General features: G+C 36.9%; 1 protein-coding gene and 1 long non-coding RNA gene across 4 annotated transcripts in view; both read right to left on the bottom strand.

The window, feature by feature from the left end:
- Nucleotides 1-13,688, bottom strand: part of LOC128017103 (uncharacterized) — a 148,841-nt gene that overhangs the window by 67,112 nt on the left and 68,041 nt on the right. The gene's annotated exons all lie outside the window — the stretch shown is intronic.
- Nucleotides 1-13,688, bottom strand: part of LOC128017096 (exocyst complex component 6B) — an 83,655-nt gene that overhangs the window by 57,389 nt on the left and 12,578 nt on the right. For all 3 annotated transcript variants that reach the window (XR_008184365.1, XM_052602287.1, XM_052602288.1), the window contains exons 2-6: nt 12,091-12,256; nt 11,891-11,938; nt 11,701-11,791; nt 10,317-10,362; nt 7,206-7,410 (exon numbers count right to left, since the gene is read on the bottom strand). Coding sequence is in view for 2 of the 3 variants with exons in the window: in XM_052602287.1 (XP_052458247.1) it covers nt 7,206-7,410; nt 10,317-10,362; nt 11,701-11,791; nt 11,891-11,938; nt 12,091-12,256 (556 nt within the window). In the remaining variant the exon portion in view is untranslated. The remainder of the gene's footprint in view (nt 1-7,205; nt 7,411-10,316; nt 10,363-11,700; nt 11,792-11,890; nt 11,939-12,090; nt 12,257-13,688) is intronic.

Consider the following 13,688-nt stretch of genomic DNA (forward strand, 5'->3'; position numbering starts at 1 on the left):
GAAAATTCCATATGAGAGAAGACTGTTACTTCTGAAAAATTAAATGTGCATCAAGAAAAAAACAAAAACATTATTTGTTAAGATGTTATGTGATCTGTTGCACAGAACTTATGATAACAACCTATGTATTTTTCTATGAGCAATGATAACAACCGATGTATTTTTCTATGAACAATGATAACAGCCATTGTATTTTTCTATGAACAATGATGAGTCCGCTAATTAGCGAGTGAAACCTTACCTAGCTTGTTTGGTAGCTTGTTTAATACCATAGCTTGTTGGATAGTAAATCACCCACTACAACCAACACAGCTATAAGCCTATATTTGAACTGATATTATGCTAATATTGTAGATTTACCATTGTGTTGGGTTTTTGCTCCGTATGATTTTGAATGGCAGATCTGTGGGAATGCTGCAGTTGAATACAAGAGACATACTCTGTACCAGTCAAAAAAAATAATACTATGCTGAGGACGCAAGATAATTTAATAATTATACAATGACCATCAACTTAAATATTATCAACTTACTCAACTTTAAGTACAACAAGTCCCCATATTAAGGCAATTTAGCCTTAAGGCAAAACATCTTTGTCCCCTTCAAAAATTTACCCCCACCCAACTGATAAATTGAATTTACGCCCATAGATTTTTCTAATGTATAAACCTTTCAAGACAGACCTAGCATGAGCTTTGAGGATAAGTGATGATATAAATGTCCGAAGAAACTTCAGTTTCATTCTGCTGCAAACTGCAACTTCCCTGAAGCACTGCAAAATACGTACAAATCTCATACAAATTATATATCTGCATTTAATTTTTATACCGTGTATTTTTACCACAATTACTGTTTGCATATTACAAGACAAAGACAAATTTCCATATCAGTGGAAAATAAAGTTTAACCAATCCATCAATTAACCTCAAGCTAGTGATGCACCAGCATTTCAGCAATGGAAAATATTCAAAAAGAAAATAATATAAAAAAATATTTGAAAGAATTTTAAGTTTCAGCCAAAATAGTCAGTTAATTCTCCTAAACAATGAGGACAAACATTTCAAGCTCAATTATCCAATAAACCCAAATTTAATTAGCCACTCTTTATTTTGGGGTTAAGCAAAATGAAAAATTCATGGGCTGTACAGTCTAAAAGATTGTACATAAAGATGTTAAGTACAGTCCTTTAGAGAAACACCATGTGAACTACTGCTAAATGGGTTAGTTTTTGCTTGAGGTGAAGATTTCCAAATAAGCAGATATAACAAACTTCTGACCAACAAAAAGCAGAAGACAAAGTTACTATTATAGGAGTCAAGGAGTTAGAGGAAACATTTGTTATTTAAGTGTTCAGATGTGTTCCTACAGATTTAACACACAGAGTAAAACAAAAGAAAACTAGAATAAAAATGGGCTGCAAGTGACAAAAAAAAAAAAAAGAGACATGGGGGAAAAGATTCAAAAGAAAATGAATATTCTATAACAATTTTTGACTAACCACTTCTATATACTCACATAGTCCACACACATACTCAATACACTCAACAGCTTACAATAGAGCCATTATTACAGCACTGGATCTCCCAATATATTTATTTTCAGATCATTTGTTAGTGGAATTAAAACAAATCACAGGCTCAGAGAATGGGCCTAATTTCCAGTGGAATAGGAACCAGTCTGCAAGTCTGGATCACAGAGCCCTTTGAAAAACAGCCTTCTGTTATTAGTGGTTTGCTTGCGCTTACTCGCTCCTCTGGAGTTGAGGATGGAAGAATAGAGCAGGGAGAAGGGAAGGAGAGACATACAAAGCTCAAGAGAAGCCATCTCTGCTGTGGAAAGGGAAGTGGATACACCTGAGGTTAAGGGTTTACCCTTGAATAAACGATTTATTGCCCAAAGGTATTTGGTGGTAGTAGTGATTCCATCGATCTTGTGACATCAGCCTAAAGAACGTGGAAACTTCAAGTATTTCTCCGCAGTACACTAACAATGTGTGACCTTAATATGTGGTGATGGATGGGCAAAAATGACTAAGAAGTGGACAAACACAAAGAGTCCAAAAAGAAAAAGTAAAACCCCTGAAGAGATGAGAAATATAAATGATGTGAGGAAAAGGCGCTCTGTTCTTCATCAGTCAGCAGAGAGCAACATATCCATTCTTCTCCAGCTTCTACAGTCAGAATGTCTCCTAACGTCACTCCACCACAAATCCACTGGAGCAGAAACCCACAAAAAAGGAAAAAGAGCGACAGGCACCCTCCTGTATTTAACAGCAGAAACCACTACTAAAGCTGCAAATAGGCCACAATGAGTGCCAACATGTAAGCAGAGCAGCCACATCTGTTTGCGAGGAGAAGTCACAGGTCAGAACCAGGAGCCAGCGTCTGTGTCAGCAATCAAGCATAAGAGAGCGTTACAGATTGATTCTTAGGAGTTAACAGAAAGCTTGTGCAAGGTGACATTAGAGCTTGATTTATCGTTCACTTGGTTTACTTTTGAGGAACAACTCCATAGCTTTGCTCTAATCAGCACGTGCCGGGTTACAGCCAAAACACACACACACACACACGAATGCGCGCCAAGAAGGCAAATCTTACAGGACTAAAAGACATACAAGAAAACAAACTTTAATAGGAGGAATGTGAGGCTTTGGCAAGTGCCACTTTGTTCAAAGGTTACTGGAGTCTGAATTTTGGTTTAGCTCTAGACCAACATTCCACTTCTGCGGGAGATATTACAGAGCAGCAGAGACATCTGGAATGACCTCTGCTGCCGCCTACTGGATGCAAATGGAACCACTATATTGAGTGCCTTGGCTGCTGGGGAAAAAAAAAATATGAGTTGATATCAAATAAAGAGTATTCTGCTGGTTTACATGCCAAGAAATAAGAGTAAAAAATGTGTACATTTTCTGAAGAATAGAAAGTGATGTAAAACTCCATGACACTTACTTATTGTGTCAGGTTAGTTATTGCTCAATAAAGTAAAAACAATCTCAAAGTCACTATAATATGCTTATACCTAAAATAGAATTTAGTTAAAGATTCAAATAAATATTGTTCTTTTGAACTCTTTTATTCAAAGAAACCTGAAATCTCAAATGTCAAAAATAACTAGAAATGTTACTTGAGCACCAAATGATGAATTATGTGACAATCAAGACTGGAGTTATATATTCATCTATATTAAAATAGAAATTATTTTAAGTTGTAAAAATATTATTTCACAATTTAACTGTTTTTTTCATCAAATAAATGCTTTATTTTATTTTTTATTTTTTTTTATTCTTACCAACTTTTTGCTAACCTCAAACTTTTGAACTGGAAAAAACAACCTAATTTCATATTTGGGAATGATAAGAAATGTATAAGCACTACTAAACTAATAGCTACCTAATAGATGTCAATCAACATGCAGACTGAAACTGGAAGTTTTCAACCAAAGCAGATAATTGAATTCCCACCGAGTATCCACCGAAACACACATCCCTTCTCTCTTTTGTTAGAAGATAAACCTGGGAATACAAAATCAGGCTCCAATGGAGAACGTTTAATACAAAATGTATGTTCCCAAAAGTTAGTCGCTGAAGACCAGCTCCAGTCGTGCCCTGAATCAAGGATCATCTCAGAGACTCAAGCAGTAGCTGAAGCCCAAGTCAGACATGGATCATATCAGTGTGAGCAGAATTTGGGTCAAATGGAAGTCCATGAGGAGATATGATGACGAACGCTGCGGTGGGAGGAAGAACAGTTAACCACATTTTAAACCCGAACAGCCGTGCATGGTTAGGAGGATGATGTTGGCACAAGTATGGGTGCACATTTGCCTGGGTGGTTGCACACGCTGCAAATAACGTGGTTCAAGAGTTTGAACACCGTTCAGTGCAATTAGCTGTTCTACGCCAGAGGCAACTGGAAGGGTAGAACGGGCACCAAAATCACATGGACAACTGTGTTTCATTATCTGTTTGGCAATCTCATCCACCTTACATCAAACCAATATCACACTCTGAGATTAATCCTTACAGATTATGTGAAAGTTTAAAATGCCACAAGAATTTATTTGCGCATCTGCACGGCTCTCTGTGGGGCTGTGTAGCAGTCAATAGAAAATGTATAAAAATAAAAAAATACTCCATCTTGTGCAATCTACCCTTCACCCCATTACATGATTCCCTTCTTTCTACTTCCTTAATCCCTTCAATAAATCCCAATACTGAACACAGATGAGCCACTACACCAGGTCTCAAACTCCAGTCACTTAAGAGGCCAGTGTGAAACATTGCAATAAATACAAGAGTCTTTACTATCTGAACCTGAACTTCATTCACTAAAGTTTGAAAGCCTGGGGTCAGTAAGATTTTATTCAGCATGGGTGCATTAAACTGATGAGAAGTGACAGTAAATACTGCTACAAAATATGTATTTTCCCATAGTGAGACGGTGAGACGTGTTTCTTGAGCACCAAATCGGCATATCAAAATGATTCCTGGAGCCTGCTGAAAATTCAGCTTTGCTGGAAGGATTAAATCAAATGACTAAACATATTTTAAAAAAACATATATTTTAGAGTCAATCACTGTGTGGTATTTACTATCCCGAAGATATACTGTAGGAGTAAATTAGCCAACAACAGGGTGATTTGAAAATGCTACTTTTGATGAATACGAGCATGAAATCCTGCTTGTCATCTTCAAAAAGTGTACCACTTCTTATATATTCCTGTTTTAGGCCTGTAATAAGGCATGTTGAAATAATATAAACTCAGCTACCATCCAGATTGGACCAGAGTGCAGGCTGATGAGGAGAGAGGAAAAAGGGACAAAGTGGAACGAAAGGCTGGCCCGGGGCGACTGGAAGCAGACCAGCAACAGAACAAACGACTATCTCTCATTACAACTCATGGTGTCCACATGCATTTGCTCATGAACGCGAATGCATTAAAACATCTACCTCAGTCCTGCCTACCTGGATGAATGCACCTATTGTTTTATTCTCCAACTTGCCCTCTTCTTCAACATCATCAGAGACAAAATTTGCTTGCCAGAAACCGGTCTTGGGGAAGCTACTCTGAAACTCTAGCTTTCCAAGCCACACACCACTCATAATTTAAAGTGATTAAAGTACGGTGAAGCTTCTACTGAGGGGGAAAAAAGTAAGTTACAAAAGAAAAATTGCTCAGAAAGCATTAAACTACATAGGGATAACAGTCTTTAAATACAAAACTACATTGTTTTATAATTACTTGTTTTACTGAAGCAGTAATATATATATATATATATATATATATATATATATATATATATATATATATATATATATATATTTATTATAGACTTAATTGAACAGAACAAAATAGAGTGCAACTTATTGTATTTAGCTGGAAACCTAGGCAGAATTCAACTAAAAAAAAATGTTGTTAAGTTCCTATTCTGCACAGGGACTCACAATTTGCAATGCTTCATATAAGACATAAGACCGTTTAGGAGAGCTTCTCAGTTTCCTTGTCTGTAAAGTGCATGCACAATAAACTGTGAAATAAAAACCAGCCATGTGGTTTTTCATTGCGTTACACCTGGAAAAGCTACGCTGTTTGGGGGGAATAAAGGAGACCCAACTTCAACTACTGAAAAGTGTCATTTAGAAGTAGCACTACTTTTGTGTTCTTGAAAGTACTGGGGTGTAACTAAGAAAAAAATATTTTCACACAGTAAAAGGAGAACATGTTATAGCACAGCATCTTTCGCACACACTTTCCTGGCTTTGGTCTTTCTCGGGGAGGAATATTTGAACTCTTCGTGACATCTTTTTGGCTACTTTAACTCCCCAGTGTTTCATAATTAGATTTAGCAACTGATCCATACTGAGAGGAACTGGTAGCGATTAGAAGAAGATCATGCTGAAGAAGATGTGACCGTGGCGACTGTCTGTGCAAAATTAGCATTGATAAAGATGTTTCTGAGTGGTTTTAACAAAGTGCCTATAGCAGTGCTTCTGTACTATCAATATTTAAAAGTTTCACAACTTTTGTTTCTATTTTTACTTACAATTTCTGCCTGACAAAATAGAAATTAGTTAAAAAATTAAATGTATACAAATGTCCATGGAATAAAAACATTTTCTTAATTTATATCACTTTTCTAGGTCTAGAAATCAAGACTGTTTTCTAGGTTTTTCTAGACCGTTAGAATCCTGGATCTTCAATGAAAAAGTGAATTAAATATCTTGATTTTTTAAAGTGGTTTCGCTTATTTTATTGCTCGTTTTGTCTTATTTTAAATCATTTTTAAAGTTATTTCAAGGAACCTGTTGGAGGTGTGCGCTGAGGCCCACTTCTCTGATATTTTGGTACCAATTTGGTACTATTTTGGATATTTTTGCCCATTTTAACCACCTGCAAAAAAAAAAAAGTCATTGCTTAAAAAAAAATTTGTTCACCTCCTCTCAGTAAGCTACAAGATTTCAAGTATGAGTCATGTCTGTAAGACAAACAGCACAGGATGAGTTACATGACAAAATTTCAATACTTATAGATACGGAAATGCCCCTAACTTGTGCAATAGTGACACCTGCCTTGGAAACCACCACCAATGGAGCTTTCACACAATACCATCTATCATGATTAGTTTTATTCCTCTGTGAAAACGGACAAGGAAGAAAGACAAGAAAGATATGTTAAAGAGAGTGGGAAAAGCAAGGCCAGACTTTTTATGGTGCTTGAGAGATCTTAATGTCTATTTGGTGTTTCATAATCTGATGCAGTCCTCACCCCATCTTGGTTTAATAACTGTTAAAGAAAGCAGAGAACTTTTCTGCATTCCAATGAACAATCCACTCAATTTCTCTCATATGTGCTCCCTGGGTCTTCTCTGTGTCTCTGTGCACTGTCATTGAAGTAGTGTCCATACAGTGTTCCACGATTCCTCTGGAATAAACTAAATCGACCTGAAACGATCTTTGATTCAGAACAGATTGGTAGCTCTTTTTCCTCCAGACTAGATGATAAGATGGTCAGAAATAAGATGAAAGGAAAAATGGGGGAAACCAATGAACTACTGAAGAACAAGGACAGAGTCCTCAAGTTGAAACCCAGCTGATGTAGATGTGAGCATACGAGGCAGCTGTCAAAGAATAGTTCTGATACACCTCAAGGCATTACTCCAACATGAGCACTCACTCTCTCTAGCACACACAAGCACACACACACCTGTTTCATGGCAGTCTCTCCGATTTTATCCGAATGTTTGCGGATGCTCTCCAGGAAGTCTTTGAGGTCAGACATGGAGACGTCTCTGATGAGTGTGCGCAGGCGAGAGATATTCTCTGCCATGATGGCGCTGAAACGATACGATCCCGCTTGAGGCAAACAGCTTTCCTCCAGCTGTTCCAGGGTTCGTAGTGCTGGATAGTATCTGGGGGAGAACACAGCAGGCTCAGAAATGATTGAATAGATCTGCTTCCCACTATTAATGACCAACAATGCAGCAGCTAGAGTCCTTATGAGGTCAAGAAAATATGATCATATTACCCCAATTTTACAGTCTCTGCACTGGCTACCTATTAAGTTCCGTATCAGTTACAAATTATCATTACTTACCTATAAGGCCCTAAATGGTTTAGCTCCAGCGTACCTAACTAGCCTTCTACCACGTTACAACCCATCACGCACCCTAAGGTCACAAAACGCTGGACTTTTGGTCGTTCCTAGGATAGCAAAGTCCACTAAAGGAGGTAGAGCTTTCTCACATTTGGCTCCCAAACTCTGGAATAGCCTTCCTGATAATGTTCGGGGTTCAGACACACTCTCTCTGTTTAAATCTAGATTAAAAACACATCTCTTTCGCCAAGCATTCAAATAATGTTTCTTTTTAATTGTGAGTGTAGTTGCATCTGTTCAAAGTTGCATTTTTATTCATTAGCTTGGGTTAAACTAATTTTACTTTGTTGGATCAGCAGCTATGCTAATGATGTCTGTATTTTGTTTCTATGTTTCGCCACGGGATTTACATCCCGTGGTAACTAGGATTTAAACAAGCTCCAGTCTGGATCCAGAACACCTGAGAAGAGATGATGCTGACCCTCAGAGGACCCCAGATGATGCTAACCTTGAATCAACAAACAGAACTAACAATTATTGCTAAATGTGTGACTGAATCATATAATAACTTAATAATATTGATAGTTCATCGTCTAGCTGACTACGTCTTGTATTATTATTATTATTTTTTCTAAAATCCTGTCAAATGTGCACAAACTACTAGCTACTACTAAATATTGTAGAAACATAATTTTCTGTAAAGTTGCTTTGTAACGATTTATTTTGTAAAAAGCGCTATACAAATAAACTTGAATTGAATTGAATTGAATTGAACAATAAGGATTTTCAATGGCCAAAAAGCAACACCTTTTTTTATCTGACAAAAATATTTATATGAAGAAATGTTTATAATATTATGTAATGCTGCATTTTCATATACATACATTAAATATTTTGTAATACTTTTTAAATGTTATTTCAATATTTTTATACTTTGTATTTTTATTGTTTTGCATATCTTTTTGAAAATATATAATTTTTATATTCAATATTTTATTTGTTCTACAATGGTATTATTAATGCTGAGGTTTCCAAGATTATTAAAATTTACTCTTGCAATTTCTAACATTTCTTTTTCAGCCATTTATAGATCATTTTAACTGTGACACTAAAAATCAAGTTAATTACATTACAATAATCCAATACACATACTGTACATGACCAATAAATATAAGACTGCACTGGAGGGCAAATGACAGTCATGTAAACTGACCCAAAACTCTCTCCAGGCCATAATTATTGTGGAGTCTTGCACATGCAGTACATGTTTGTAACCTTTGGTTAAAGACTTAGATCTCAGCATGATAACAATTTAAGCTAATCAAGATGATCTCAGAGATGAGCTATTCTCATCTCACACATGCACACACACACACTCATTACAGCATCACAGTCACACAACATTACACAGCAGACCCGACACTGGGGAGAGAGTCTCTCTTGGCCGACCCTGCCGCTACCTCCAGGCTAATGGCAAAACCAAGCACACAAGAGAGACCGAGAAACACAGAGCGCAGAGATAAATAAAAACCAAAATGGATGGAAAAGTTGCAGGCCGATGCTGATGCTCAGGTCACACGGAGGACACAAGAAGACAGTAAAATCAATGCAGTGCCAACTTTGGTAGACTAGCTTTTACAGAAGTTTTTACAATTTTGATTTGCGAGGGACCCCTTTTTAAAACATAAAAGAAACAATATATTATTTTTATGTATTAAAACACCTACTTCTATTTTCTAAGAAGAATGCAACATTTTTATAAATTTAGCATCGAGTTTATAAAAAATTTATGTATTGTAGACATTTATTCTTTTTATCTGGAAAATATTCTGTATTACATGTATCCTTTTTGACCCACTTTTAAAGTGATTTAAATTAAATTTATTCTTACAGTTAACTTTAAACATTCCTATTCTTTAGTGTAAAATGTTATTTTCTCTCTCACACATTAACAGATGGCCCCTGAGAGTTGCAAAATGCTTGTATATGAGAGCTGAGTGCTCATGAGGATGTAGGTTAAAATCCTGTATCATCTCCACCCAGTTCCCCCTTTCACTCCCTCCACCCTCCTGTCAGATGTCTACTGTCCTTAAAAAAAAAAAAAAAAAAAACTAAGAACAAAAAAAAAAAAATGTATAAGAAAGTGAAAGTGACATACAGCCAAGTATGGTGACCCATATTCAGAATTCATGTTCTGCATTTAACCCATCCAAAGTGCACACACACACACAGCAGTGAACACACACACACACACACCATGAACACACGTAGCAGTGGGCACTAATTTTCTTATGCTGCAGCGCCCGGGGGGCACCTGGGAGTACGGTTCCACCTCAGTCTAGTATTTAAGGTGGAGAGAGTTCTGTACATTCACTCCCCCAACCTAAGATTCCTGCCGGCCCGAGACTCGAACTCACAACCTTTGGATTACAAGTCTGAATCTCTAACCATGCTGCTTTAGACTACTTCAGTCACATCAGACTGGATGAGATAATCCAGTGGTCCAGTGATCTACGGTCTGTTTAAATCATCAGCACCTCACTCTCTCTTTCCCAGCTGGGAATGTCCTGCTCTCAAATATACTTCAAATAAAAGGTGTTAAAATATTTGGGCCCTGAACTGCACTTGTGTGTTCAAGTTCAACCTAGATAAGTTTATCTCTAGTGCCACCTAGTGCTCATCTGCAGCATACACAAAAAGGCACGTGCACAGATGTCATACCGTTTGGCCTTCATCTGTTCCTGCAGTTTGCTGTACATCTCCAGCACTGCAAGAAACAAAAAAACATGTGGAATTATGGAAAAACACTCAAGAGCACAGCATGAGGCCGTTCCAAAGTCAGTAGGATGTTTTAAAGTCTTTTATGCTCACCAAGGCTTTACATTGGATCTTTTTTATTATTATTATTAATTTGTTCATGAATTTTCAGCAGCCATTAATCCAGTCTTTAGTGTCACATGATCCTTCAGAAATCATTCTAATATGCTGTTTTGGTGTTTAACAAACATGTATTCTTAAAGGGGTCATATGATGCAATTTAAATTTGTCCTTTCTCTTTGGAGTGTTACAAGCTCTTGGTGCATGAAGATCTGTATTTTGCAAAGACTGAAGTCTCCAATATTAGAGTCAACCACTCCTACCTAAAACGGCTCGTTCTAACACACCCCCACATCTACTTCACGATGTGGGAAGATTTGCACAACGCCGCCCAAATGTTCATGCCAAGAAAGGCTGCGTAACTTTTATTCTCGCTGTAGTATTGTTGTTGTTTTATTTTGAAAGTGAAACTACTTTGTTTGCCTTCCAAAAGCCATCCGCTTCTTCATGCCTATAGCTGATCCATGCTGGTCGCTGAGGAAATACATCAGCTTCACGCAGTGGATCGCCGGATTGGCTTTTAACATGGACGAAGAGTAGACTAGAATGCCGGTTGTTCTCACTCAGTCTGTAAGTACATTTCTTTTTATATTCAAAGAATTTAACACTGATGATTCAAACTCGAGTTTTGAGCAGTGTAGAGTAGAGCTTGTTGTTTATTGTTTCTCCGATCACTAATGCAGACATGGTTTTATGTTTTTTTTTATATATCCATTTGGATTAATGATTACTATAAGTATAACCATATTTTTACTATAAATACAATAGTTAAGCTTTGTTTAGTATAGCAAAATCATGGTTAATTTGTAGTTACCTGGGTTCAACTATTAAAACCAGGTTTGTTTTTTTTATTTGTAGTAAAACCACATGTAAAAGGAACATATTTAATTAAAACATTATGTAATTGAGTGCAGAAATAAAGGTGACTAATCTCACCTGACGCTGATATTACAGTAGCTAATCTTAAAATCGTACACGATCCGGCTTTCGATTTCATTTTCTTGTATGCGCACAGTAATAAGAGTAGTTCACATCAGCCAAAACGCAAGGAAATGTGTTGTGAATAAAACACTGTTGTCAATCACAGACATTCGCATTCAAACGGGCTTTGATTTCTCAGAGGATCACGGAGTTTTTGCAAAAAACTGCAATTGATCTGGAATAATTACAGAGGTTGTGTGAGGGAAAACTCAGACTGGATTAAAATCCCAAAGTATGATTTTTGTACCTGGTAAGCAGTGTGTGAGTTTGTCAACGGTAGTGGCGATATTCCTCTGCTGCAGACGGCACTGTCTCAGCTCATCCATTGATGTCAGGAGCTACAGGAGAGGCATCCACCAATTTTAATGTTATTGACATGTTAAAATATTTGTTTTTAAATGTTAAAAGTTCTGAATCAAAGGCTAAATTTAGCACACCTCCTTGCCATCATTTTGGAGCTTCTGATTGGTCTCAGTCACCTGACACTGAAGAAGACAAAATGAACAATTATCCAGGATTGATCAAAACAGAAATAATAGAAGTCAAAACATTTTTTAGTTTGATATGGATGGTTTTTTTTTTTTCTTCTCTCTGGTTTTATAGGCTTTTCTCAAACCCTTATTTCCTCTTTCTGCACCTTGAGTTTCTGGGCTTCTCCGCGCACTTTGAGCAGCTCAGTGATGGAGTCCACAAAGCCCTGGAAGTGATGGTTGCACATCTTCTCAATTTCACGGTCATGATTGCGGATCCGCCCCTCCAGTTTATCCATGAAGAGTCCATGTTCCTGTCCATCATAAACAGACCTTTCCAGGCAAAAAAGGCGAACATAAAAATGTCAAAATTACTATATATGAAAAAAATATATATACACATGTAGTCTATATTACATTACATATATGCTACACACAGCATAATATATTATTACTGATTGTTTACACACATAAACGAATAACTGAAAAGATTAGCAACAAATATATGGAGCACCTAGTTGCTTGATTAATTGTTTTGAAATTATCTAATATAAGTGACTTTATAAATGAGATGAAAGAGTGAGTGAATGCAAATTAAGTCTTCTGTCATTGACACTTGCTGTTTTCCGCTAGATGGCAGTAGAAGATATGAAATAACCACTCCTCAAGAAGCTCAGAACTTTAAATTAATTCAAGAATACATATATTTTTCAGACCAAACACAGCAAAATACATTCAGAATATGTTAAACTATTACCCCAGCTTTTGGTGCATAGCAACCAGTTTCCAGAACAAGATACAACAGAACAAAATTCAATTCAATTCGATTCTATAGTGTTCTTCTCAATGCAGACTATGCCAAAGATGAAAACCAATGGTGAAAATGGACTAAATAAATGCAGGTTTGAGGTGAACCAGGACTTTGAGGGGGAGTCCGTCCCTCTAAGAGATAATAAAGAGATATTAAACCCTCTTGATAGAGGTTGTCATATGAAAACGAACCATGATTAACACACGGTGTCACAGTGAGGAGGACACATTCAGTAAAATACAGACTAATTCAGGACACAAACACACCAGCACATGGCTTCACAGCTTTCCTGTGGCTCAGGAAATGTCCTCCTTCCATTAGCACAGTCTTGATGACACTGATGGCTTCCTCCACAAACACGCACACAGTAAACAGACGACCAATCTAGGGCTGCAAGCACTTCCCAACTTGAATTTCGCAACTTGAATTTTTTTATATCAAGAAGATGATGCTGGAAAGAAAAAGGAGTCCTGTATGGGGGGGGGGGGGTACTGGAATAGACGAGTGAGCAGACATGCTCCAATTAGTCATGAAATGCCTAAAATAGTCTATACTGACCAAAACAACTATTTAAAGTTGGCATAAAACAGAAACTACGTTCTCAAATGAGGAAACAAAAAAATCTCTGGCATGACTTTATTTTTCCCATCGTTTGGATTCTTGGATTGTTGAATTGCTTGGATTGTTGAACAACATTATCAATGGCAAAAAAAAATTTTTATTAATTAATAAAAGATACCCACTAAACATTTGGGAAGTAAGGGTCATCTTCAATAATCTGTGTTGCACAACTCCCCAAGATTCAAGTACAGAGATGGGGACAAAAAGCTGAACAAATCATAAAGAGCCCAGCTGCAGCGGTCCAGCTGTGTGAGATCTGGCTCAAGAACATTTCTCAGGCCAGTTATTTGAACAAAAAAATTATAATAAGCACGAGGCATCATTGTCCAGACT

This window comes from Carassius gibelio, chromosome A7, assembly GCF_023724105.1.
Source record: "Carassius gibelio isolate Cgi1373 ecotype wild population from Czech Republic chromosome A7, carGib1.2-hapl.c, whole genome shotgun sequence".
Taxonomy (NCBI): domain Eukaryota; kingdom Metazoa; phylum Chordata; class Actinopteri; order Cypriniformes; family Cyprinidae; genus Carassius; species Carassius gibelio.